This window comes from Callospermophilus lateralis, chromosome 9 (assembly GCF_048772815.1).
Source record: "Callospermophilus lateralis isolate mCalLat2 chromosome 9, mCalLat2.hap1, whole genome shotgun sequence".
NCBI classification, from domain to species: domain Eukaryota; kingdom Metazoa; phylum Chordata; class Mammalia; order Rodentia; family Sciuridae; genus Callospermophilus; species Callospermophilus lateralis.
In genome coordinates, this window is record NC_135313.1 from 41,671,847 (window position 1) to 41,699,024 (window position 27,178).

Sequence of the window (27,178 nt, forward strand, 5' to 3'; positions counted from 1 at the left end):
ATATCCACAAGTTCAGTACAATACCCACCAATCACGTGTTGCTGTTGACCAGTTGAAATGTAGTTAATGCAAGATTTTAAATTTTATTTAATTTTAATTAATGTAAATTTAAACAGCCACAGATGGCTACTAACTACCATATTGGACAACGCAGACCTAGATAAGGAATTTGATTTCTACTTTTTCAAAAACTGTTTCTTATAGTAATAGTTTAAAATACTGCTTTTAGTCAAATATTAACCATATATATATAACAAGTAGACCTTAATCATCATTTAATAAATATGCTACAATAAAATTTAGAGATAAAACCAGTACATTTTCAGTCTTCTCGCTACCACCTTTTCCTCAGCATATCAAGGTTGTGGAATTTGCGGTTTAAAAGAGTAAAACTAAATATAGTCATTGCTAAGCTAAGTCAAACCTTTAAGTTGTAGTAGAAGCTTAAAGCAGGTTCTTCCTCAGGTTTGCATACACTACCCAGAATGACATATTAACTTCTCTTCTGGCTTATGAAAAGAAAGATTTGATGTCTGAAAGTAAAGGCTTTGGATTACTATAGGCTCACTCTTTCAGTGAGCAGACTATTTGATTTATTTGATGAGTTATCTCAGACGACCCTCTCAGGTATGAATCATCAGAGTTATGTTGCTGAGTGATAAGAAACCTTCAGAGATACCTAAATCTTCTTTTACCACTGGGATTTTGATCTGTCCTGAAATAAAATTTAAAAAATCCATGTTTGATGTTTCTATCTAGATAGATTTAGGGATATTTATAGAAGATTCATAAACTGATACCAAATTCATATTAAGGAGTGCCTTAAATTAACAATGCAATATTTACCAAAAAAAAAAAACAAAACAAAACAAAACAAAACCTGTGGACAATGTCTTATTTTTATTTAATTTTAATTTTGTTTCCCAAAGGTTGAAGGAATGGTTAATGTATTATACATTGAAAAGTCCATTACACTTTGGATTAGCATTTGTTTTCCTGTGTTTTCCTTAGGGACATACCAACAAATGAGCAATGTTCTTAATTTGATCTCTGGAGTAATCATAAGATATGGATATTGTATCATTTAGCAGATGCACTAAGCAAACAAGTAGGTTCTTTAAATGTTCATTTCTATGTGCCAAGAATGCAACTGGCTTCTTAATTTTACTAAAGTTCTGAGATTGAATTTTATTCCTAATCTAGTATTGGTACACTAATCATATATAGTCTTAAATTTTTAAAGTTTTAAAATTCAAGTCATTTGTCTTAAAAAAAAAAAAAGTTGAACTCTTTCCAGCTGCGTTAAATTTGATGTAAAATCTGCCTCTGAAACATATACTCCTCCTCAGAGTGACATTCTTGGTTGTTATTTCCCACCCATAGAGTTCGCTCAATATGCAGCAGTTTTTACTAAGGAGACTTCATTGTTTAGAGTGTACTTACCTTGCCCTGGGATTCTGCCAGGTGTAGCTAATATAATATAGAAGTTGTCCTTGAAACATATCTTTCCCATTTAGCAATGCCTCATCTGAATATGTTCTCTGTTTATTTGCACTAGGCCCATCTGTACACAAACAAATCACTACCTTGGCCACATAGGCCCTAAGAATAAAGTGAGGTACATGTTTTATTTGTAATCTCTTTTCAGGCAAGGGGATATAGTTCAAGATCTCTCTCTTTGAACTGCTTGTCAGGCAATGTGAGAGCAGAGGAATGGAACTGCTGTGAGCAAAGGCAGTCCCTGTCTCTGAAATAGAATTCAACAACCCAGTATAGATCTCTTCATTTCGAATACCTGTACTGGGTTGGTGAAAGGTATTTCTGTACGGAGGTAGATATCCTGAAAAATGGATTTGGTGCAGTGAAGGCATGATTAGTCTCTATGTACTATTACATATATTAAGTTCCTTTTTCTCCCACTTCTCTTCCATTTAAAAATGCTGTCAATACAAGTGCTTGTACATCCACATAATTTCATAAGAACGGTGCTTCAGATACACAAAGAAAAAGCAACTGAGTACAGAGATAGAATTAGTTGCTATGTATCAATATTTCACAAAGCTTTTAAGTATTTCATTTCATTAACATTCTCTTTGAATCACACTACATATTTTTCAGGGAAAGAACTTCCTATTCATTTTATCTGATCTAAAAATACGAATATGCATGAAGAGATAAAGCAGCATTAGGAAAAATGAAAGCAACAGTAAGAATGTCATGTGGGTATGAATTTGGAAAGAAAGCAGAATGTGTTTTTGAGAGAGGAAAAACAATATTTTTTCATTTGGGGATACCCTGAGTCAGCCATAGTCTGATCTTTGTGTTATAGGGCATTAAAAGTGTGTGTGTGAACAGACATTTTAATCATGCCTGTGATTGTTAAGAAATATTTCCCATATGCTCTATGAACATAAAATTTAGCTTATTTAATGATAGAAGAAATTAGTATACACTTGACTCTATTTGTTGTTGTTGTTAATAATCACCAGTATTAGCTCTATTGAAAGAATAAGGTCAAATTGTACTAAATGTCTCAACAATTTCCTCCTGTCTTTTCCACCCTGGACAAGAATATAGCACCACATCAAGTCTTTCCTTTTTCTATCCTTCTTCCTCTTGTGGGGCTAGGAGAAGACTAATTTTTATTTCATATGTCATTTTCAAACTACCATTAATGGAATCTGGCATTATCATACAATAGAACACTTCCTCCTGTTGTTTGCTGATAGTCCTTTTCTGATACTCCACCTCAGTACCATTTTTCTCAGTGACTTAGCACTGGAATCACTTTGGTGTACTCTGATCTAGGATAAGCTTTTGGGATCTGGGGGCATTTGAGAGTTGCTGGTGGAGTATGTCCACCAAAGAGACTGCATTCATATCTCTAAATACCATCCTTATATATTCAGGTTGTGCTAGATTACACAAATGAATGCCGAGTAGCAAACACCCCCTAAACTTAGTGGCTTAAGAACACCTATGCTCACTCCTTCTTTCAATAATTTCTTGCTAAAGTTGGCTGGGCAAGGTGCTAGGTGGGGAGAGTTGGCTCTCAAGTACTTTCCAGAGTTTCTGCAACTGACTACTCTAACCTGAAGTTCTACCAGTGTCACCTCCATTCAATATCAGAGCATGAAGAAAAAGCAATATTATCTTGTTCCTGCACAATTAATGTATGCATTTAGTGATTACCACAGAATCTGTCTGACCTTTCTTTTTGACACTGGTGCCACAGTTTCCAACTCCTACCTCAATTTAATCATCTGAACATGGGATCACACCTTTTTACCCAGAGCTACCATGACCCAAAGATCACAAATTCTGAATTTGCTCACTCTGACTACTGCTTCTTGTCAACTCTAAGCTCTGTTCTAAGAGGAATTTAAAAAGCAAATGAGTGTTTAGGGGTGGGGATATACCTTAGTGGTACAATGTTTGCCCCCCATGCTTCATTCAGGCCCTAGGATTCATCCTCAGCACAATGAGGGAGAATAAGAAAAATGATCCAAGTTTTAGAATATCATAGGTGCTAAGAATATTGGGCCACAAACTAAGAACCAAGCACAACAATGGAGGAAAAGAGAGAAAGGTGAGGCTATCATTCAGGAATGGTAGGATTCTGCAACTGAATCATATGGTACAGTCTCAATCAGACTTGGAGGTCAGAGAAAACATGCCTGGATAGACATTGATAGCAACATGTGTAAATTCCTGAGGAAGGTATAAGTATAGCTGTCACATAACAAGCATGACATGTGACTAGACATGAAGGTGGAGAGATTAGTTAGGGACAATCATAAAAGATTAAATACAATGATAATGACTACTGTGGACTTTTATCCTTAAAGTAATAGGAAAACTTTGAACAGAAAGGATTATATCTCAATCAAATTTGTATTTTTGAAGTGTCATTCACATTTATTAGCCAATATATCATATTCATTAGAAATTCTTCAGTGACAGCTAAACAGAGGCCACAGTCTTCAATATGAACAATAGTAAAGCTCTATAAAAGTATGTTTTTTAAATTTTAATTCCATCAATATAACCCACAATGTTATAATAAATGTTTTGACCTTTCAAAATGTTCACTTCTAAGGTTTATTCTTACCATAATGTATTTTATTAATTCACAAATGTAAACCATATTTTATGACTGAAAACCTTATATGTCTTTTAATATATATATTTTTAAATGACCCTTAAACTGAAGAAATATACTACAGTCCCTATTCATCCTAAATCTTATGGTTTAGAGCACTAGAAATTTTCCCTAAATTTTCAAGATATTTTTCCAAACCTATAAAAAGTTAGGGAAAATGATAGAATTTCATTGATTTGAATTTTTTAAAAAAATAAGGTTCAGAAAGTTGGTCTCATGATGAAATTGTAAACAGATATTGTTAATTTTGTAAACTTTATCTCCATTTTTCTCTGGATAGCCTGGGCAATCTAATGGTAACAAAAATTTCTCTAATGCACCTATATTTTTTTTTTACTCTATATGTCTTTTCCACAATTTTTCATTCTTTTCACTTTACAGTTTTAGACTGAGCTAATGGTTCTGTAAATAGACATATTGATTGGCTCAGAGTCAATTTCTTACCTCTTCCAGCACTTTAGCTTTCTTAGACCATTTTGTGGGATTTATTTTATTTAGTATTTTCTTCTTTTATTGTTTCATGGAAGATGGTCATATCTTCTTTTACACCTCAATTCAAATAAATACAACCTTTCTCTCCTGACATTTTCAAGAAGACATTTGTTTTTCATCTTGTTTGCTTTTTTGTATGTTGATTTGAAACAATGTATGTGCAAGCACTTTGGGAGTCAATGAAATTTAAGTAATGGAGTTGCTGGGGGCAGGTAGATTCCAAGAAACAGCATAAAAAGAAGGAACTTGGGGAGATCTAGAATGGACCACAAGTTACTGGTTTGAAACCAGAGCTTAAGGGGCAGTTGGAAACTAGAAGAGAGAATGAGAAGAGTCACAAGATTCCACCAACTGGAGTCAGTAGAAGGGAAATTGTGGAGATGAACCTGGGTGTCTCATTATGGAACAAGCAAGGTGTCAAGTTGTACAGCTAGATCTAGCAGAAGACTGAAACTAATAAGAAACACTGATTTATAATCTTAATAAGCTTCCTTATTTTTGGTCATTGTCATTCCAAAACCAAGGGTGAACCTTAAAATAGCAAAACTCTGCTGGAAAACATACACAATTTTAAAAAATTGTTGCTGTTCTTACCAATTTTATGAAATGTAGTGACCTCTTAAAATTGCTTTATTATTGTTACTTTTTAAAGTAAATTATATATTTAAACAAGTCTTTATCTTATTTTTTTGTCTTCAAGTTTTACTTGAATTTGAAGCCAGGCTTAGATGGATTATATTTTTTAGGCTTACATTGCAAACCAGTACTCATAACAGGCCAGTAAAAAAGGAAAAGGGAAAAGCTCTCAATTCCATTCTTGTCTACATCAATAAGAAAAAGGAGGGAATACTACCTTAGTGCGTTATTCCTAGCAAGGTCCAGTGTGCTAAAACAAGGAGCCTGCCACTGTGGACAATCTCTGAGGGCGTCTATCAGACGTCTCACCACTCCTCACCTGTCCTCCCTTGATCTTTTTTACTTCTTGTACGCAAAAGTCAAATTTGGATGTTTTGGTGCAAGACATTCTTTATAAGTTCTATCATATCTTTAATTCTTTATTTTTGTTATGTTGCTTTATGATTCTTATTTCCCTGCTTCCACAAAGATTTTTCAGACTAGTATCATCATAAGGTCATTCACAGGGCCAAGAATTCACATTTGGGAAACTCAGTCTTTTTGGACTTCCTTCAAAATCCTTCTTACTTGGAATAAGAGAATGACTTAACACTTTCTTAATGATAACACCTTAGGGTGACAGAGCAATTTAGTGGATGCAAGCACTTTCACATATCCGCTTGTTTCATCTTCATCCCAGCCTGTGTTCTAAGCAGGGCAAGCATCTCACTTTACAAGTAAAAAAATCTGGGGCTTGAGAAAATATCTGAAGAACCCATGTGTAGCTCACCTAGCATAAGGTCTAAATTTGTCCAGTGTGCACTGCCTCTAGGTTACTTCACGTCATTTTCAGTGTTCAGTGACGTGATTATGTTTTCATTTCAGTTAGGAACATAGGAGATATATCTAAAAGAAGCAAGTTTGCAAGTGTAGATCTACTAGTTACTTTAAAATTTAGTCAAGGAACAAAGACATCCGAACAAACCTGAAACTTTAAAACAATTAAAAGAAAATAGGGAAACACTTCAAGATGTAATCACAGGCAATAACTTCCTAGATAGAACTCCAAAAGCTCAGGAAATAATATTGAGTCAACAAATGAGATGGCATCAAATTAAAATGCTTCTGCACAGCAAACAATCAACAGAGAGAAGACACAACCTACAGATTGTGGGAAAATCTGGCCAGCTATTCTCCTAACAGAGGATTAATGCCCCAAATATGTAAAGAACTCAAAAAACCTAAAACCAACCCCCCTCCAATTAATTAATGAGCAAGTGAACTGAACAGACATCTCAAAAGAAGAATAAGGGACCAAAAATTATATGGCAAAAATGTTTGAGATCTCAGAATTACTTTTGAGATTCCATCTAACTCCAGTTAGAATATCAATCATCAAGATTTCAAAACAATAAAGGCTGGCAAAGATGCAAGAAAAACAACTCACATACACTGTTGGTGAGTGTATGAATTAGTACACTTGCTGTTGAAATCAGTACTGAGTTGCCTCAAAAAAGCAAAATAGGTCAACCATATTATCCAGATGTACCACTCCTCAGCATATACCCAAAGGAATTAAAGTCAGCATTAGAGTTACCTATATGCCCATGTTTACAAGGCACAATTCACAATAGCCAAGCTATGGAATCAATCTAGGTTTCTCTCAACTGATTAATGGATAAAGAAAATGTGGTATATATGCAAACAGAGTGTTATTCAGTCATAAAGAAGAATGAAATTACATCATTTGTAGGAAAATGAATAGAACTGGAGATCATGTTTAGCAAAATAAGCCAGACTCAAAAGAACAAGTATTGTGTGTTTTCTCTCATACGTGGGATTTAAAAAAGTGACATGAAAGTAGAAAAGAGACTATTAGAAAACAGGGATAGAAATGATCCATCTATGAAATATACATATATGAATATACCACAATGAAGCCCATTATTCTGCATCATTAGTATGCACTAATAAAAAAGATTGAAAGCAATATAAGCAAGATTTGTTGAAATTTGAACTAGTACAGTGTCAATGGAATGGGAAAATATGTAGGATACAAACAGGACTTGTAAGTTTTTAACCAAATTGTGAAGTCTCTTTACCAAAATAAACCTTGTGTGCATTAAAGTTAAATCATTTGTTAATATAGTCTCTATTTGATTATTGAAATGAAACTGTATATCACAAAATACATTTAAGCTACCAACACCAAATGCTATATACTGAAGACATACAGGAGTGTGAATTATTAAAAATATATCTTTATTCACCAGAGATTTACTAGTAGAATAAGTAAGTGCAAATTAATATATTCATTCTCATGTAGCATTTCACATCTTGTCTCTTTTCTGTTAGCCCAACCGATGGCTTCCCTAAGTATGAGCAGAGACAAAGAGACAACAAGTACAATCAGAAAAGATATACTTCCTCTTGCCTTGTCAGTGCTACTTGTTCCTTACCTATGTATCCACTTACTCAGCCATCCCTCTTCCTATACTATCTGTGTTCCTTCTTCTGAGACCAACCACTACACCATTGTCTACACCCAATTCCTTCTCAAATCCCTTGCTTCTGTAATGTCTTCTTTCCCTACTGCCTACATTTGTTCCTTCTTGCTCCATCATTCCTCTTAGCTACAAAGGTACCTTAACATTACTTTTCCATGAAAATATTTTTCTTGACTCAAAATTCTTATTTGTTCAATGCTCATTCTTTGTTTGCTTCATCAGAAAAACTGTGCAAAAGTGTTGCTCACATCACTGTTTCCTATTAGTAACCCCCCCAGCCTTTCCTTAATCTCCTCTCACTGGGACTTGGTACTCACCATATTCTACATAACCTAAACTAATGTTCATAATATATCAAGGAAAAATAAATTTCCCATCTTTTAGGCATTCAATAAGGAAAAAAAATTAAAGTCATTTATATGAATATGCATAAAAAGATTCAAATTCATTATGCAGGGAACAATAGAACTATTTTTCTTATAATTATCTTTTAATTGATATGATATCATTTCATGAAGTCTAGCATAGCAACTTGATCTAACTGAATTATGCTATGCATGATATCAAGCTGTTTTTCTTCTTCCTTTTCTTCCTTTCTTCCACCTTGACTTCCTTTCTCCTCCTCCTTTTAAATAAACTAAGTATCTTCAGTTCTGACTCAGACAAAACTAAGTGAAATCAGTCAGGCTTAAATGATGACAATAGAATTATGCCTCAACAAGGTAGTTTTGTATTAATCTCCTAAATTATTTTTCATTGTTGTGCAGAAGATAAATTATGTGTTATTTCTAAAGAAGCTTTGTCAAGCTCTAGCAAACTAGCTTAATTATGAAAAACTAAATTTTCTATAATGATCTCTTCTTTTGAAGTCTTTAATATGAAATTACATTTGCTCAGTTATAAAGTTGGTTCTTGGGTTTTTTAAGTGTTTTTAGAATTTTAAGCCATTATGTATAAGTATAATTTCAGTCTTTCTTCAGTTTTTGGCATTTAAATCAATTAAAAATTTAAAATTATCAGTAGGTTAGTACTTTTTTAAGCAAAAGAAAGTAAAGATAATTGATTTCCTTCCTAAAATATGAATATATATTGCTGCATTATGACATGGATACATATATAGTATTAAACTATGTTAGTCTTGCAAATAATAAACCAAAATGCCACTTCTCTTATTTTAGCATTTCAATAATATATAACAGTGTAGCTTTTATTCATATGACAAATATCCTCACATTGAATGAAAAAAAAAAAGGAAAGTGTTTTCCTATTTTTCTTTAAAGTCATACTGGGATTTCTAGGGAAAAGTCAGAAAATGTAAAATATGGTATTGTTATAGCTCAAACACAGCAGCCTAGAACTTTCTGAGCTTCTAGGAACTGTCAACAACTCCTCTTATTTAAATCCAACTTACTTGCAGAAGAAGTATATGAGAGAGATTGTCATACAGATGCAATATAAGCAGTTGCACAAATTAAGCAGTTGCACAAATTAAAGAAGGAATGGAAAGTGTGAATTAAAATATCCTTTCCATTCTTTAAGTGGACCATATCCTTCATTGGAAGGGACACTCACAGTTCAGCTTTTAGGTAATAAAGTTATTGTAATTTACTAAATTAGTTAACAAAGAAACAATTGTCATTCACAATTTGATTAAGTAATTTTAGTTGCAACAGGTATATTGAATACTATCATTAACCATTTTTTTTATTTATGTAAAAAAGCAGAAAGCAGAAAGAAATTAAAAGTCTACCAAAAATTGCTTTGTCATTCTACTAATTTAAGAAAAAACACTGACCACTAGATTGATATTAACTGAAAAAGAAGGAGAAAAAAAAATGTGTTCTAAATTTTTAAATAATTAAGATTATGGTCAACATAATATTTATATAAAAGTTTCTTTTTCTCAAATTCATAATTATTTAAATAATCCCTAATATATAAAACTATATAAATAATCCCCATTTAAATCTGGAAAGCTCATCCTGTTTATTGATACACTCTGTTTCTCAGACCACTTACTTGAGCCACTTACTTCAGACTTGATGCAATTGGAGATTTCTATTTATACATCTTTATACTATACTTAATACAAATTAAACACTTTATAGGTTGGTTAAAAAGAAGTTCTAAAGCTCATGCAAGAGAAAATGGGAGTCATACATAGACTGGAAAGGTAGTATTATTTGGAGAAAAAATAAATATGCAATAGAAGAAATATGCTTAAACTATTATAGAACGTATGCTGACATGGAAAGAAAATTTTAAAAAGATGCAAAGCAGACTTGAAGAAAATTAAAAGCAGAGCTAAGGTTGTATAGCTAAGTATAGCAAGAAAAATCTGAGATATGAATATATTTATTTTCCTAGGGTGTATTAATAACATTTATCCATGTTTTATTAGTCAGTTTTCACTAGGTAAAACTACAGTAAAAAATGACCTCAAAATCTCAGTGGTTTGCAGCACCAATGGCATATATCTTGCTCCTTTAGCTACGGTCAGCTATGGCTCTGCTCTATATATCTTCTTCTTATGCTGGAACTGGTTGAAAGAACAACCCATATTTTAGAATGTGTCTTTTTTTTTTATACAAAGGGAAAGAGCAAGAAAGTACAAATCTACACAATAGCCTTTTTATAGCTTCTATCCAGAGCTCTCTTGACTCCACTCACATATTCATGGCAAATTAGTGTCACAAGGCCAAGTGTGGTATCATGACACTCCAAGTCCTAGAGCTACAGTATTAGAAAGAGAGGAAAACAATGGAAAAACAATAAATCTACTCTGAGTGTCATATGCCAATAGTCTTTTCCATGGAGAATATAATTCTACACACAGGTCTTGAAAAGTTAAAGCAAATATAGGTCAAAGTCACATCGTTAGCAAGAATTGGCAGGTGACTTCATTAGGATTTTTGATTTGGAAATTAGCATACAAGAGTAGGATGGCTAATTTAAAGTAAAGATAATTTTAAAGGAAACATGAATTCTACCATGTGGGAAGAAATAAAACACATAATGGTAAGAATGAAACAATTGCAAGATAAGCCATTGGAAATATGTTTTCATAAAGTTATTAAGCTTGTAATGAAGTAATAGGTTAGGATAATTTAAAGAAAATTTAAAATAGCCATCAAAATAATAACACAAAATGAAACATTTCTTCCATATATCATTAGAAGAGATAAAATAAAATTAATACCATAGAATAGTTGACTCGCCAAAAGAAAGAAGAAAAGGGAAAAGAATAACACAAGAAGAGAAGTAAAATATGATTCAAGCATCAAATTGGCAGGCTTAAAAACCACACATATCAGTAATTAAATTAGAATAAATGGACATATTTTTCACACTGGACAAAAGCCAAAGCTGCATTCTGATTAAGTGCATACATATTAAGATCGCATAGAAACACATTTTAACCATAAGGAAACAGATTTAAAGTAAAAGAATGTGAATAAAAAGCAAAAGAAAGCTGGTGATAAAGTATGAATATCAGGATAAAGTAGACTTCAAGATGAATAGCATTACCAGGGATTCTTGTCATCAGACCACTAAACATCCAATAGCAGAATTGCCAAATGCAAGATAAAAATTAACAAAACAAAAGGTAACTAGCAGCAAATTTACTGTCACCAATGGGGATTTTAAACTCTTTTCTCAGTAACAGATAAAACAATTAAACAAAAACATTAGTATAGTTATGGATAATGTAATTGCACTAACCATTGACTTAAGCCATTAACATTGATAGGAAAATTCTCCACACAAGAGAAAGTTGTAGTTTCTAAGGATGTTCAATATAGACCATATTCTGGGTCATAAAACCACAAAACAAGTTTCAATATATTTCAGATGATTTAATTTAAATTGTGTTCTCTAGCCATGACAAATTAAATTATTGCATTTAATAAAGATGAATAAAAATAATGAACCTTTGAAAAATCCCTAAATATTTGAAAGTTAAAAACATACTACTAAGTAATTTATGGATCAGAGAAGAAAGTTCAAAGGATAATATGGTATGTACTCTGAACAGAAATACATGAAAACACAACACATCAATATTTGTGAGATGCAGCTAAATCAGTCTTTACGAGAATATCTATAGGTTTAAATACCAGTGTTAGAAAATAAGAAAGTATAAAGTACCTCTATTTTGAGAAACTATAAAAATAATAATTTAAACCCTAATCATGTAACATAAAGGAAATATATAAAAATAAAGAACAGAAAACAATAAGATGGGAACATTAAATAGTCTTATATAAAGAAACTAAATTAGTAATTGAATAACTTTGAAAAATTACTCTTGTACCAGGTAATTTCCTTAATGAATTATAACAATCTTATGCACAGGAAAATAATAACTCTTCATCATACACAACCTCTTTCTTTTTTTATTATTAGTTGTTCAAAACATTACAAAGCTCTTGACATATCATATTTCATACATTTGATTCAAGCAGATTATGAACTCCCATTTTTACCCCATATACATATTGCAGAATCACATTGGTTACACATCCACTTTTTTACATACTGCCATAACCTCTTTCTTAAAGAACCAAATATAAGAATGCTTCCTAACTCATATCATGAAGCCATTTTAACTCATACACTAAAATCAGGCATGGACAATATAAGAAAAGAGTATTATAGCAAGAATATCTCATGAAAATGAATACAAAAATTCTTTACAAAATATTAGCATATGAAATCCAGCAGTAAATAAAAAAATGTCAATATATAGGTTAGGGTTTTCCAGGAATGTGAGGTTGGCTTACTGCAGGGCATTTTACCACATTACAAATCAAGAGAGAAAAGTAAAAATATTTGGAGAAACCATTCTCAATCTTAACTTCATATCATACATAAAATCCAATTTAAGATGCTCATAAACCTAAGTGTAAAAATTTAAAAATATAAATTTTGAGACTTAAAGAAAACATAAATATCTTCCTGACCTTTGAGAAGAAAGCTTCCTAAAAGAGCCATAAATATAAGACTCACACAAAAGACAATTAACTTCATCAAAAAACGTTTCTCATTGGGGGGGGAAAAAAGCACATCATCTAAAAATAGAAAAAAAATCACAAGATGTATATCTGACAAAACAAAACAAAACAAAAATGTGTCCAAAATATTTTTAAAATTTTCTGCACTGGGAAATAAATGTAAAAATACCAGCAACAATAACTTTTACCTTAAGACTCAATAATCCTACTGCTAGGTAGTTTTCCAAGAGAAACAAAAACATATGTACATGGCTGTGTTGGTGCATGCTTGTAATTCCAGTTACTTGGAAGACTTGGGCAGAAGGATTTTATATTTAAGGCTAACCTGAGCAACTCGGGGAGACATTATATTGAAATAAAAGGACTGAGGATGTACCTCAATGTTAGAGCACCTTTACATTCAATCCTTGGTGCTGAAAAATAATATGTGCACCAGAAACCTTTTACCAAGAATATTTATGTCCGCTTTATTCATAAGTACACAATTATAATTTCTTTCCATTTATTTACTTATTTGTCTATTCATCTACTTTTGGTACTGGGGATTAAGCCCAGGGCCTCATGTAATGATAAGTACATGCTCTACTATCCAGCTATCAAGCTACTAAACTCTGCAACGATCTGAATCTCAAATTATTCTGAGCAAAATAATCTCAACATAATTTACATTGTTGTATTATTACATTGAGATGATTTCTAAAATCATTAAAACTAATCTGTGCTGATCAATGATCTGCTTGTATGTAAGTAGCATGGTGGTAGGGAAATGCAATTGTAGTGGGAAGGAGCAGAAAGTTTCCTTTCTGAGATAATCATTTCATATGTGTCTTCATATGCACTCTTCAAACCTGATTGAAAAGAATCCTTATGATCTGAGTGTTTTACTGAATGTCAGTTTTAACTCAGTTCTTAACAAATTAAGTGACACTGAATGATTAAGTATTTGAACATTATATTTCACCATGTATTCAGAATAGGTTAAGAATATTACAAGAGAAACAGGAGGTTGAGTTATTTATGATAGTGAGTTCAGCAGAGAAACTGGGCTCAGTAGGCCTGTTGATGTGTCAGACTAGTGTGCCCACCTGTATTGGGACAGAACAGAGTGGTGAGTAAAGAACTTTAGGAACCTTCAGGAAAAAACACCAGGGCAGAGAGATTTGAGGAAAACATAACATTATCATTTTAATAAGCCTCCAATTCCAAATCTTCCTAAAAGGAATCAATCAGTTTTAACTGTAGAATGACATATTAAATATGCTGCTCTTTCAGTAGCTCCACCTCCCTTGCCCCTCAAATTTCTTTCAATCACTTGCCAAAACCTAAGTTTCTGTGAAATACAAGGAAATAATTCTTTTGCTTCACAACTTCAAAATAAAGGGTTTAAAACTTTACTACAAAATAAAGGACTTAGAATGCAAATGCATGGTTAAGATAATACTTTAGGATAAAGGTGTTTTATTGCTGTATAATCAGTATATAACTGCAAATAATTAAGTACTGATCCTTCCCATTTCTGGTAATGTAGAAAGACAAGAAACAGTCCAATTCAACACACATTACTGAGCATGTAACATGCTAAATCAGTGGTTTTCAAGAAAGCTTTCGTGACTCTGACCTTTAGTAAGAATTGTAATTTATATTGCAGCCTTGTATGAGTGTACATTTATGTAACTAAAACATTGTTATAAAATCTGACATATTAATGCTAAATGAGATGCACTTTGATATTTTCTAGTCTAGTATGTTTTGTATCTACAAAAATGTGGATTGTGATTCATAAGTTTCACTACCTACTAATAGATTGTGAATTGTGGTTTGAAAAACACAATGCTATTTTTTCAACTCAAAATGTAATCTGTGGACCAGCCACAGTAGCAGCAGTATCTGGGGGCATGTAAGAAACGGAGAACCTCAAGCTGCTCCTCTTACCTACTGAAGCAGAATCTCCCTTTAACAAAACCTCAGATGCTTCCTGGGACTTTTGTAGTGTTAGAAACCCTGTGCTGGACAACATGAGGAGAAGGCTTGGAACAAATGGGGTCTTGTTGGTATTGCTTAAGACATAGATTATCACTAAGGGACTGTCCGCTTTTTAGAATGTGCATATCCAAGCCCCAAAATTCAGTATTTCAGTTAATTCAGTATTTCCAAGAATATTACAAGACATTTATGTTTAAATAAATAAATAAATAAATCTGCCAGAACTCTTAGCTCCAGTTCTAATAACCATTGGTCCACAAGATTAAATGAAAGCTGGGCACTTTTTTAATTGCTTGTGCTTTATAAACGTGAAAATCTGTGCTTCAGGTAATATGGAAAGATTTTACTATAGTTTTCATTGAGGATGACTTCATATAAAGACATTTAATTCTCAAAATATTTATTGATGGGGCTATTGCTATAGCTTCCTCTGGATTTACTTCTCCTTATGAGAAAATTTCCAAACATCCCTGTTCTTCCAATAACTGCCCTTTTATAGAAATGTAATGTGACTTTGGATAGAAATATTATTATTAGCCCCCCCTGAGTTAGCAAAATTCATCCCTGGATTACTTCCAGTAGATCTCGAACCAAGGATCTCAGCGCTAAAGAAAATGGGACTGCTCTAAGCAGCCCTCGCTGGTCATTAAGGACCTTCCCTTTGCGTTAGTGTGTTTCCTGAGTGATGGGAAGCTTTAACCTGGAAGTTGCTAATCTTGCTAACACTAAAAAGCTCTCTCCCATTAGCAGCTTCTGTGTTGCATTAATAATAAGAAAGTAATAAAGAATCCAGCCTCAGCTGTTCAGGCTCCCCTGAGGTACGGCCTCAGCTTCCTTCTTATCCCAATGGTCCACTCTAATGGTCTTCCCTGTATCAGAGTAATAGAGTGGATAATAAGACAATTGTTCTTTGTTCTATTAGAGCCTAACATCCTTTCTTCTTTGGGGGGAAAAACACTTTTTTTTTAAAGTCGCCCAAATTCAAAATTATGCCATCAATATTTTTGCAATTATAGATGACCTATTAAATTTGTAATTTTAACACAAATTAAGGGGTTGTCAAGCACAGAGAAACTAAAGCAATATAACTTCAGATCCTCAGGCACACAAAAAATATATTGTTTTAGAAGACAATAATGCTTCCCACCTCTCCTGAAAGAGCTACAAAACAGAAATCTCTCCTTGAGATTTGTGTCTTATTTATTTATTTATTTATTTATTTATTTATTTATTTTGGTATAACAAATCAGTCATCTGCATGGTAATAAATTAAAATTAAGAAGTGCAGTTCTTTGTTTTTATAAATATTAAAAATCCTGTTAATAAACAAAAAAGAAATGAAAAAATAAAGTGTTAAAATAATATTGAATTTGGCAAGCTCAGGGTGCATGTTTTAAATTATTTGTTAAAAATGTTTTATTAGAGTTCATAAAGACAGGAATTTCTCATATTTTTTTCTTGAAGATATGTGATCTTTGCAGAAGTGCACTTTTTAAAGCCCTCTTAGATTTTAAACATATGTTTTAAAGCATGCAATCTGTCCATGAAATCTGATTATCTTTGTAGTAGTTAGATAGTTGCGATTTTTCACTTGCAAGTAAAGCCACTTTTTCTTTTAATAACATTCTTTTAATTGGTAAACAATAGTCTGTCACCTCAAAAGTCCAGCTTATTCCTCCCTACTTAAAATACTAGAATTTTTTTTATCAGTTGATATCATCGTGTCATGATTTTTGAAAGGTGCATTTTGTAATTAGGTTACATTTTGCCTATTTTTATACCTGTAATTCTGGGGATGGCAAGGGCCAGTATAAATGATCATCACCAGTGACTAAATATATATATTTTAAATAAAATTTATGTCCAAAACTCTAAGAGTAAATCACTATGATTTGCCCTGTCCAATTTTTATGTAAGATTCAAGAAATGACAGTTAAAACGAGAGCTGTTTTCTAAAGACTTATAATCAACATATTTTCCCCACAAGTACTTAGCAGTTTGAGGAGGGGAAAGTGGACATATCTAATAAGATATGACTATCTATATAATATTTTAAAAATTATACATGAAAACCTTTGAATGAAAAATGTCTATAATTTAGCAATAAGAGATAACTCAGTAGTTTTCCTAAACTAGACACTAAATTTTTCTTCTACGGAGATAACAGTCTAAATCCTTTTTCATTAAAGAGCTCTTTCATATATTCTATTTGCTAGCTGAGCAATTTTTTATAAATCCAGTAAACATACTTCTTAGTTACTTTATTTTGCTTTTCAGAAGAAGTGTTGACTACATTCCAATCGGTAGCATAGCGTTGCTAGAGTTACCCTTAAAGGGGAAGAAAACGGTTGAGAATGATGTTCCTATAAAGCCCTGGTAGCAGACAGGTCCATTGGAAATTAACAGCTTTATCAGAGAACTGTGTCAACATTGTTGATTGTACGCACACTTATCTGCATTTCCTTTGTTTACTTTTTTCTGTCCTGCAGTCCATGAGGGCTCTGGAGAAACCAGTCAGAAGGAGACATCTACCTGTGATATTTGCCAGTTTGGCGCAGAATGTGATGAGGATGCTGAGGATGTCTGGTAAGATGCTGTTTTCAGTCTTAAACAAAATAATGATAGCAATTATTATTTTTTTTATTCCATAAACTGTTCCCCAAAAGAAGACATTGTTGGTGTTTTCTTTTCTTTTGGGTTCCTAAGGAGGGTAAAAATGAGGGTAAAAATAGTAGCAAGGAATTTCTGGAACTGAATTAAGAGGTAGGCCAGCTGGGAAGCTATCCAGGGCATTACCTGATAAGGCACACTAAAATATCAATGATTCCCCCCTTCTAACGCTTGGCAATGTTAAGATATAATAGGAAAAATCATATTTACAGGAATATCTCTCAGGAAACAAACATCGAGAAACAATGTCAGATTGCTCTCTAACTCTAACCAAGTTGCTATAATAAAATACCATAAACTGGATAGCCGAGAAACAGAAACTAATTTCACACCATTCTAGAGACTGAGAATTCCAAAATTAACACTTCAAGCAAAAGTTGGTGAGGACCCATTTTCTTATAGACAGCCTTCTTCTCACTGTACCTACCAAGGTGAAAGAAGCACAAGATGACTCTGGGCCTTCAGTAATGTTACTAACATGAAGACTCACCAAAGACTGTACCTCCTGACATCCGGGTCTTCAAGGGAGGAGGATTCAGCATGTTCACTGACAACACACACTCTGACCACAGCAGTGCTAATATGATTTCTGAGATGGTAAGGTCTGATAACCACAGATATTTGATTTAGGGAATGTGCAGGTGCACATTCATAACTGAATTGGGAAGACACTTAATAAAAAATGACCACTGGCCTGCTCTGTAGGATCAACTTCTCTTTTCCTCCAAGTAATACTTAGCTTTCCTTATAATGATATGGTGAACATACAACCAATAATATTCATTATTTTGAGTGGGTGTCAAAATTTTAGCTTTCTGTAACATCCAGGTGTATTGGGCCTGGCCTGATCTTATAGCAAAGAGAACGACCAAAAGATGAGAGTGAGTTTTTTGTGTCTTCATAGTGAAAAGAGGGAGTTAGTCTCTCTTTCATCTCCTCCTCTTCCCCCCCACCCACTCCCACACACTCTCTTACTTGCATCTCACAATGTTCATACAAAACAGTTGGTTGCTCTTGTTTTGTCAATATGTATTTTCCTAGAGCAGTTAACAGGCATTTAATCAAACTTTTGTGAGTGGAAGGAGAAATTTATCTAAGGGAAATGAAAACAACAACAAAAATGAAGGCAAGGTAATTTGGACAAGAGAGAAACAATCAACAGTTACATTTTTAATGCAAAGAAATATGAAGATTCCATCTGAATAAACTGGGATACTTGTAGGTAAGCACTGCCATGTAATAAATAGCCAACTGTTACAAGCTTCTATCGATGAAAGCAGATAATGGTAGCATTTCCCTTTCTGTTGACACTTCTCGCCAATGGGCAGGTAGGAGTGGAGTCAGAGTCTACATTCACTGCATGAAAATATTGCCATAGACAGATGTACATTTACTGCAGAACATCCTGAGCATCATGTGGTTGGTGGGTTCATGGTTCCAAAATGTAGCAGATCATCAAAATTCCTTTAGGAATTTTTTAAACATACCAATTCTTTAATGCTACCTCAAACTTAATGACTCAGAATTTCAGATATCAACTTAAAATGTTATTTTTCTAAAACTTCTCAAATGATTATAGAAACACTGCTCTAAAATAAATGACTGATCCAAAGAATCTCTGACAGCATCAGGAGTTCCATGTCAAATTTCAAGCTGTTAACTTTCTTGCTGTAAATTATTTTGCTTTAAAAACACAAATATGAGTTAGTCATTGCCTAAAGAATTTCTTCCATTCTTCTCTTTTCTCATCATTTTAATGACCATTTCCACTTTCTAAGTACAAAGATTTAAGACATGAGATTACAATATCAGCTAAAAGTTATTGATTGCTTACCATGTGTTTCATTATTTTTACACATTTTTTTTCTTGGCTTTCTTCAAATAATCGTAGTAAGTATATTCTATTATTATTTTGATGTTCAAAGAATAGAACAGGTCTTGAGTTGTCTAAATGATGGGGCCAAGATGAAATATAAGTTGAAAGTAACCAGAAGGTGTTAGCTTGACAATTCATCCAAGATACAATTAAAAGAGTATTTCTTTCCTGTGGTGGCTGGAATAGTGACATGGCCAGATTGCAGGCAGTGTATTCACAGTAACACTCAGGACCTGCAGATTAGAGCCAGTGACTAGAGAGATGCTTACTTCAGTCAGTGGGAAACCATCCAAGCAAGCAGAGTGTCGTTTCTGATATCTTGCAAAAGTTCAGATCTAAGGTATGAAGGTAGTTCATGGAGATATAGACTAAGCTAGTAGCATCAGAAAAGTTCAGCAGTTGACTATAGGGCCCAACTATGGCAACTGGAGTTCAGAAGTAGCAGCCTAGTGATAAACAATGGTAAATGAGAAGAACAAGACAGACCTCAGTCATGGAGGAATTAGGTACTCAACAGGAAAGCAAATCAGAGACTGAAACTGGAAAGACTAGGTAGATATTCATTTAGTGGAAGTGGTATAGAAAGCCAAGTCTTGGTTACCAGAGGTGGAGAGATGCATAGCCTAAATCTGGGAAGTCAGTTACAAGGTCAAAATGAAACCAACAGCAATGCTCACTGGTTGCTAAATCAGTTAGCTTTTGGCTAGGATATCTTGCATGTCCCCAGCCTAGGGACAAGATTAGTTCTAAAAATTGGAGTAAATTTGAACCTCCAGATGGGGGCTAAGTGACCATAGCTGTGAAGATTAGAGGGCTGCAGGGGCAGGGAGCCAACAAGGTCATTGTACTTCCCGGGCAAGAATGAAAAGTTGTTAGCATTTAAATAAAATGTATTTAATATATCCAATGTAAGCAATAAAGAACAGTGCTGAGGTGATGAGTGCATTGATTTTCATTTACATAAATATCTTTGTATGTTAGCATATTATATTTAGTTATGACCATGAAGGGCAGATTAGAAACAGCTGAAGGACATAGGAATAAAACAATAAATGAAATTAAATAAGCATGGAATGAAAGAGGCTATAAAGTAAGATAGGAAGTGATACGAGGGTGATCTGACTTACAGTACTAATCAATAGAACTTCCTTGGGCTCAAATACACTGTTGATTTTGAATGAGACCACAGCCAGATTCTCTTGCAAACATAAAATACTGCATATGCCATCTGGCCACAGAGAATGAAACTCAGTGTTTTATCTTTGACATCAACTTAACTATGATTTTATGCAAATAAATTTCTTCTATCCTACATAAAGAAGTAAAAATGAGATATAAAGAAATAGTAATAATAAATGCTGTTATCATGTCTACAATGCATATACAAAGGTGAAAAAATAATTCTTGATCTTTCTTTAACCCTGGGGTAAGAAATTAATATTTTACATTTTGCCACAAGAGCTAAGTCTGGTTACTCAGAATTACCCAAGTACTTCCCGAATGAAGATAAATATTTGTTAGAATTAAAAAGCCAGTTTGCTGTCATCTGATCAGCCTTCCAAGTTAGATGAGTTTTTGAATTTAGGAGCAAGGCACACTGGAGAGGGAGAAGAAATGAAATGATCACAAAGGGGAAAAAGAAAGTTGAAGAAGAAGAAAAAAATAATAATTAGGGGTTGGCATTGATAAGCTAGGATACCAGTGACCTAATATTTAATGCTTTTATTTTGAGAAAACAGATGGCTTATAATCTAATCTAAGACCCAGTTTTTTGTCTGGCGATTTCATTGCAAGGTTCTCTCTTGCCTTTTTCTTCCTATGGGAAGATCAAGGATTATACAAATCAGAAAATGTTCAGGTTTTCCTAAGAGGAAAGACAACAGACTATTACCAAAAAACTCTTCAGTTGTGGATATTTACCTAAATATTGAAAAAAAAATCAAGTTTCCAAAGAGAGTTAAAATTCAGCAAGATACCACACCATATGAAATACCAGAGCATCCTTTATTTAAGACAGACTTCAAAAGCAGTTGAAACCCTGTGTAAAGGATGTGCATGACTGTTTTTTGAGGAAGGGGTTAAGGGAAGGAAAAAGGAAGGACTTGAAAAATTGCTTCTCCTTCTATCTAGCCTGAAATGAGTCAACACTAATGCATTTACACATCAAAGAGATTCTCAAATACATCCTTCCAACTAAATTTATAAAGAAATAGAATGTCTTATAAATAAGACAAACATAATAACATTGGTTCATTGTAAAATAGTAAAATCCTATCTGATAGCACTGGAATACTAAGTTATGATTTCAACAAATATTCCAGATACTAGGTTCATTTTAGAAACAGCTTTATATTCATTTAATTATCTTACCTGATAAATTATCTCTGTAAGTCTAAAGTAGGTCAGTAGTTAACTCTTTGTACTGGGAACTATTTCTTAGAAGTAATTAGCCTGGAACTTTCTATTGGTCCTGTCAGTCAGAAGTAGTTCAGAGCCCTGGGGTTGATACTTGATTTAATATATTTTTAAAAGCAAGCTGATAGCTGGGTCTGATCATAGAAATAGCTGGGTCTGAAATTGGCAGTGTGCCTAATATTTCCAGGGCATCAGAAGAGATCAAGGCAGGGGGCACAGGTGTAAGAGCAGATGCAGCCGGATGACAAATGATATAAAGGAACAACTTAAATGAGTACGTGTATTTGCTTTCTATGCATCTTTTATAGTTCTTTATCCTTGTTTTAACTTTGCTTTTGTAATATTCTCACATGCCACTCAAATTCCATTAGCAAAATTGTATTGGCTTAAATGCTATTAATTTTGCAGCAATCATTAATTTTGACTCTGAAAGCATTAATAATGTTTTCCAGTAGTGTAGTTCTGTTCCACAAGTGTATAACATCCTTGTGATCAACTGCAGTGGTAAGAAAGGAGAGAAGCAAGGTAGAGGAATAAAAGAAGTTCACAAGACACTAAGCATCTATTTTTTTTCCTCACTTTTCTTAAGGGAAAGAGTGCAGTATCTGGCATTTCTTTTGTGAGTGTGTCTTACAAAGACAGTTTAGTTTGAAGTCTTTAACATCTTGCTCCTTTGATCTGAGAAGGCTCCTTGTCACTAGGAAGAGTGTGCATTGTTGGCATCATTCCCACCTTTAATGCATTTGGACTGTGGAGACTCATGAATATTTGAAGTGGGGCAATGGCCGTGGATGATCCTTGGCACTAGATTTCACCATACATATAAGTAAATTAGACATTAGGTCCTGCTGACTTTAGTGCATTTAGATTGTGAGTTTGATAGAGAAAATTAAGATACCTCTGAAGAAAATGCCGAAAATGATTTCTTTTTAAACTACTACTGGTTGAGAATTGAACAGAAAGACCATATTGCAAGTGAAAAGTTTGTGATTATTTTCAACTTAGTGAAAAGATTAGATAGTTTATACATGGTGTAGTCAAAGAAGAGGATGCTGATTAATCACAAAATGTTAGTGAATCAGGAGTGCATGCAAAACAGGGTTTCCTTTTTATTAATTTTCTTTGCCTTTTGGACTCAGAATTGTAAATGTGGTAAACCAAAATTGGGACTGCTCTAATATGAATTTACTAGTGGAGATGATGAAAAAGAATATAGCAAAAGTCCAGTCTAGAAAATCCAAGGCTTATTCTGTATGTTTATGTAGCCTTTGAAAAGCCCGTTTCAATTCCAGTGATTTCCTAATTAGGGAGGAAAGCATGGCTGGGATGCTCCTTCTCTCCAATTACCTCTTACCCCACCATGAGAAAAAATGCTGTCATCTCTGAAGCTTGCCATCATGTTTGCTGCTTGTGGAGAGGAGTGGAGACTAAAAAGTAAATGCATCTCTCTTTCCTTCCATGCTTTCATTTTCCCAGAAAAAAAAAATGAGAGAGAGAATTTGATTTCTACATTTTCCACTCCGATAATCAGAAGAGAAAATTGCTATTTTTTTTCAAAGCTACATCTAAAAGTTTCAGTTTTATTTTGTTATTTATTTCTTTTATATCTCTCTCCTCCACCTATCTTAATCAACACAAAAATAGACTGTGTTTTCCTGAATTTCATGCAATGAGATAAAATTTAGAAGTCCAATTATAGCTACGTGGGACTAGTATTTCTGGCATGGTCTGTACAGCGGTTCATACAAGGCATTAAACAACACCCATGTCAACAAATGCACATCTGTGGCCCATGTGTCTCTGCAGTCGCTGCCAGTACTCATATCTGCCAACTGAAGCTGAAAGCTTCAGATGTTACTTAAGGAGATAGATTAATAAAAAATGACAATTCAGATACACAATAGTCAATTAGCAATAATCAACAACTACCCCATCCTCTGAAAAGGAGAATTGTGCTTTATGAAAAGCAACTTAAAACCTAAAATTGAAATTTGAAAATAAGCCACAGTCTTTAAAACTTTGGATCCTCTTTTATCCTACTTTAAAAAGAATTGGAGGGCTGGGATGTGGCTCAAGTGGTAGCGCGCTCGCCTGGCATGTATGCGGCCCGGGTTTGATCCTCAGCACCACATACAAACAAAGATGTTGTGTCTGTCGAAAACTAAAAAAAATAAAAATATTAAAATGCTCTCTCTCTCTCTCTCTCTCTCTCTCTCTCTCTCTCTTAAAAAAAAGAATAATTTAAAAACAAATTGGATTTTCACATAAATTCTAGAGAATCTTTTAACTTTTCTGCTTCCATGCCTCAACTGGGCTAGCTATCACAGAGCAATTAGTGAAACTTAATTAGGGTATGACAGCTACAAACCTAGATCTGAGTGTCAAGGACTATAAAAACAAAATTTTTTTAAAAAATACTTTTAGTTGTAGATGAACATAATATTTGATTTATTTATTTATTTATTTATTTATTTATTTATGTGGTACTGAGGTTCAAACCCAGGGCCTCACACATGCAAGGTAACACTGAGCTATAACTCCATTCCAGGAACAAAGGATTTTGAACTTTAATAAGTTTTTATATTTTTTATAGTACTTATTTAGGTTATACAGTATCAATCGTGCAATTTCCATTCTATACATCAAAATAATGAAATACTGCATGACTGCAGAACAAAGAACTTTGTACTCTATGGACACTTAAGTGTGTATTATGCTTCTGCCACTAATTTAACTGTTTTCATTATTGTTTCTCTTTTTATGTATTTTTAAAAAATCATAGATTACTACCTGCTAATGGAATATTTTGTGCTCACTAAACTCATGCTTGATTTTTTTATTCCTGAGGTTTTAAGGTCTCAATTTCTCATATATTCTGTTAGTAACTCCTATTCCTATAGGGATGATATGCTTTATGTTCCAATGTCCCAATGTAACGTTAGAGATAAAAATGTGAATCTCAATGTACTTGTCAAAATATGACAGAACTTTCAAAAACATGTTTTTGTGTGTCAGACATGATCTCAAATGTATAAATGTATGAAGTCATTTAATCATCACACCAAACATGAAGTTCAATATACTGGTAAATCCCATTTTACAAAGAAAACTTAGGTACTACACAAGAGATTAATCAAACATCCCAAAGCCCAAAAGTAGGTGGAATAGCTATGATTTAAACCAGTCAGGCTGACTCTGTTGAACTACTGAACTACTACTGAAGACTGAATTACTACTCAAGGCCTTCTCAAACACTTAATTGAATAAGTTGTGTGTGTGTGTGTGTGTGTGTGTGTGGTTTACGTTATGTTTATACACAGACATGCATGTGTGTGTGTGTGTGTGTGTGTGTGTGTATATATATATATATATATATATAACATCTAATATATGTTACATGTTTAGTGTAGAATTACATTTTTAATGAAGTATAAAACAAAGACTGTAAGTGCCAGTGTGTTATAAAATTTACCACTAACAGGCTCATATTGTTTATGATGCCCCTGAGGCTCTTTCCCACTAGGTATACACTTCTTATTTTCTTTGCAGAATGTTCAAGAACATTTAGGTTTAATTTGTTTTTGTAAAAGTATTAGATTATTCTTCAATAAAATATCTGCATTATGACTGCATATCCAATTATTGACTTGAGTGTGCTGTCCTAATGTTTGCAATCTAAAAACAAAATTACTGAGACCTGTATTTTAAGTCTGAGTTAGACAGATTTCTTGGTTAACTCCAAGAGACTAGACAGTATGTGTACTGAAAACATTTTCCATTGTCTGAATCCAGAGTGTTCATAATAAATAGCTTTCTGAAGCATAAGCTTTGTTTACTGAGAAACTGTCCTCCCAAAGGTGTATTAAATTGGGTAAAAACTATCACTGGTCTTCAGTGGTTTACTTCCAAATGGCAATATATTGTATGTGTTGGCTCATCTAAACAACAAATCAGTAAACTGTCCTCTGCAGCCCACATCAGTCTATTCCTGACATTTCCTCTTACAAATAGGATATATAATATCTAATAAGTGATTGAACAAAATTGCAAAATTATATGCAATGCCCAATTGAAAAATCAATGCTAAGGAAGGTCTAAATGCTTATTATAATTTTTAAAAAAGAAAGAAAGAAAATAAGTGATAAATACAAAAATCCAATTTTCCTAGCCCCCTATTGCAAAATCAGGAGTGGATCCATTCATCCTTTTGTCACTAAACTGTGAATGAAACATAAGAAATTAGGACACTGCACTTGGGACAGATGATCTTCTAAGGATTGTTTATCACAGTCTTTTTTTTTTTTTTTTTTTAGTTCATTGCAGTCTTTTGAAAATCTTGGACATAGCACGTTTTCTCTGTTCTCTAAGCTCATCCTAAAATGAGTTTTCTAGAATCAAAATTGTTTTATCTGGGCAATAAAAGTAATATTGAGTAATATTGGATCCCAACTAGCCATAAGGGTTTATAATCAACAGATATTAAGAGATGTATATCTGGAAGAAGTACATAAGAATTGAGAAAAAGGCAAAAATAAAAATGAAATTAATATCAGCTTCATGGTAGCACAAATTATGATGTATTTCTGTAATAAACAGATATTTGCATAAATTTGGAACTTTGAACTTTCAAATATAAATGCAAAATTATTAGTTATGACAAAAAATAAAATAATATATTTGATAACAGTATGTAGTTGAATTTTAATCAAGTATGATTGTCTGTCCTTCAAAAGCATGTTGATATGGGTGAAAAAATACAGCAAGAACTATTTATATTACCTCAATATTGGATGCTTAAACTTGTGGGAAGCAATAGAGAAAAGAAAAAGAAGCCCTACATTGATCAATGTATCAATGTATTAGTTAAGCTTCCTCAGATAAACGTAATAGATACAAAAAGACCTTTATTATGATGAAGTTTGCTCATGCAATTAGGAACACTGAAAAATCCTACGATCTGCAATTGACAAGCTGGAGACCATGGAGAACTGATGGTGTACTTCTAGTCTAAATAAGAACACGAGGAAATATTCATTATCATCATAGTCTTGTTTCTGTGATCACGTGGTCATGGTTGGGATTTACAGCTACCTTATTCCTTTATAATTCCTTTACTTGCAGCATACACCTCACTGGTTATGGCTTTTTATCTGATGAGGGGAGGCAGACCTTCATCCTTGAAGGATCTCCATCATCTCTCCTTCTGGTTAGATTGGTTGTTGTAGTATTTCATCAACTATAAACTCAGAACATGGTAACACTAAGAGATTCCCTGGGGTATCTTCTGTATTTCTGCATTGTGGAGAAGTCCAATTTCCCCTTGATAGCCAGGATCAATAACCCCAGTCAGCACAGTAATTCCCTTCTTTATCTGTTGATTCAGAGTCATGAAGAGACCAAAGAGGCCAAGCAAAAGTCATAACTTCCTATTAAATGGAGCCAT

The 27,178-nt window shown here is 33.4% G+C and overlaps 1 protein-coding gene across 1 annotated transcript in view; it reads left to right on the top strand.

Moving 5' to 3' along the window:
* Positions 1 to 27,178, top strand: part of Tmeff2 (transmembrane protein with EGF like and two follistatin like domains 2) — a 235,323-nt gene that overhangs the window by 113,812 nt on the left and 94,333 nt on the right. Inside the window, exon 5 of the mRNA XM_076865894.2 lies at positions 17,264 to 17,360. Coding sequence (XP_076722009.1) covers positions 17,264 to 17,360 — 97 coding nt within the window. The remainder of the gene's footprint in view (positions 1 to 17,263; positions 17,361 to 27,178) is intronic.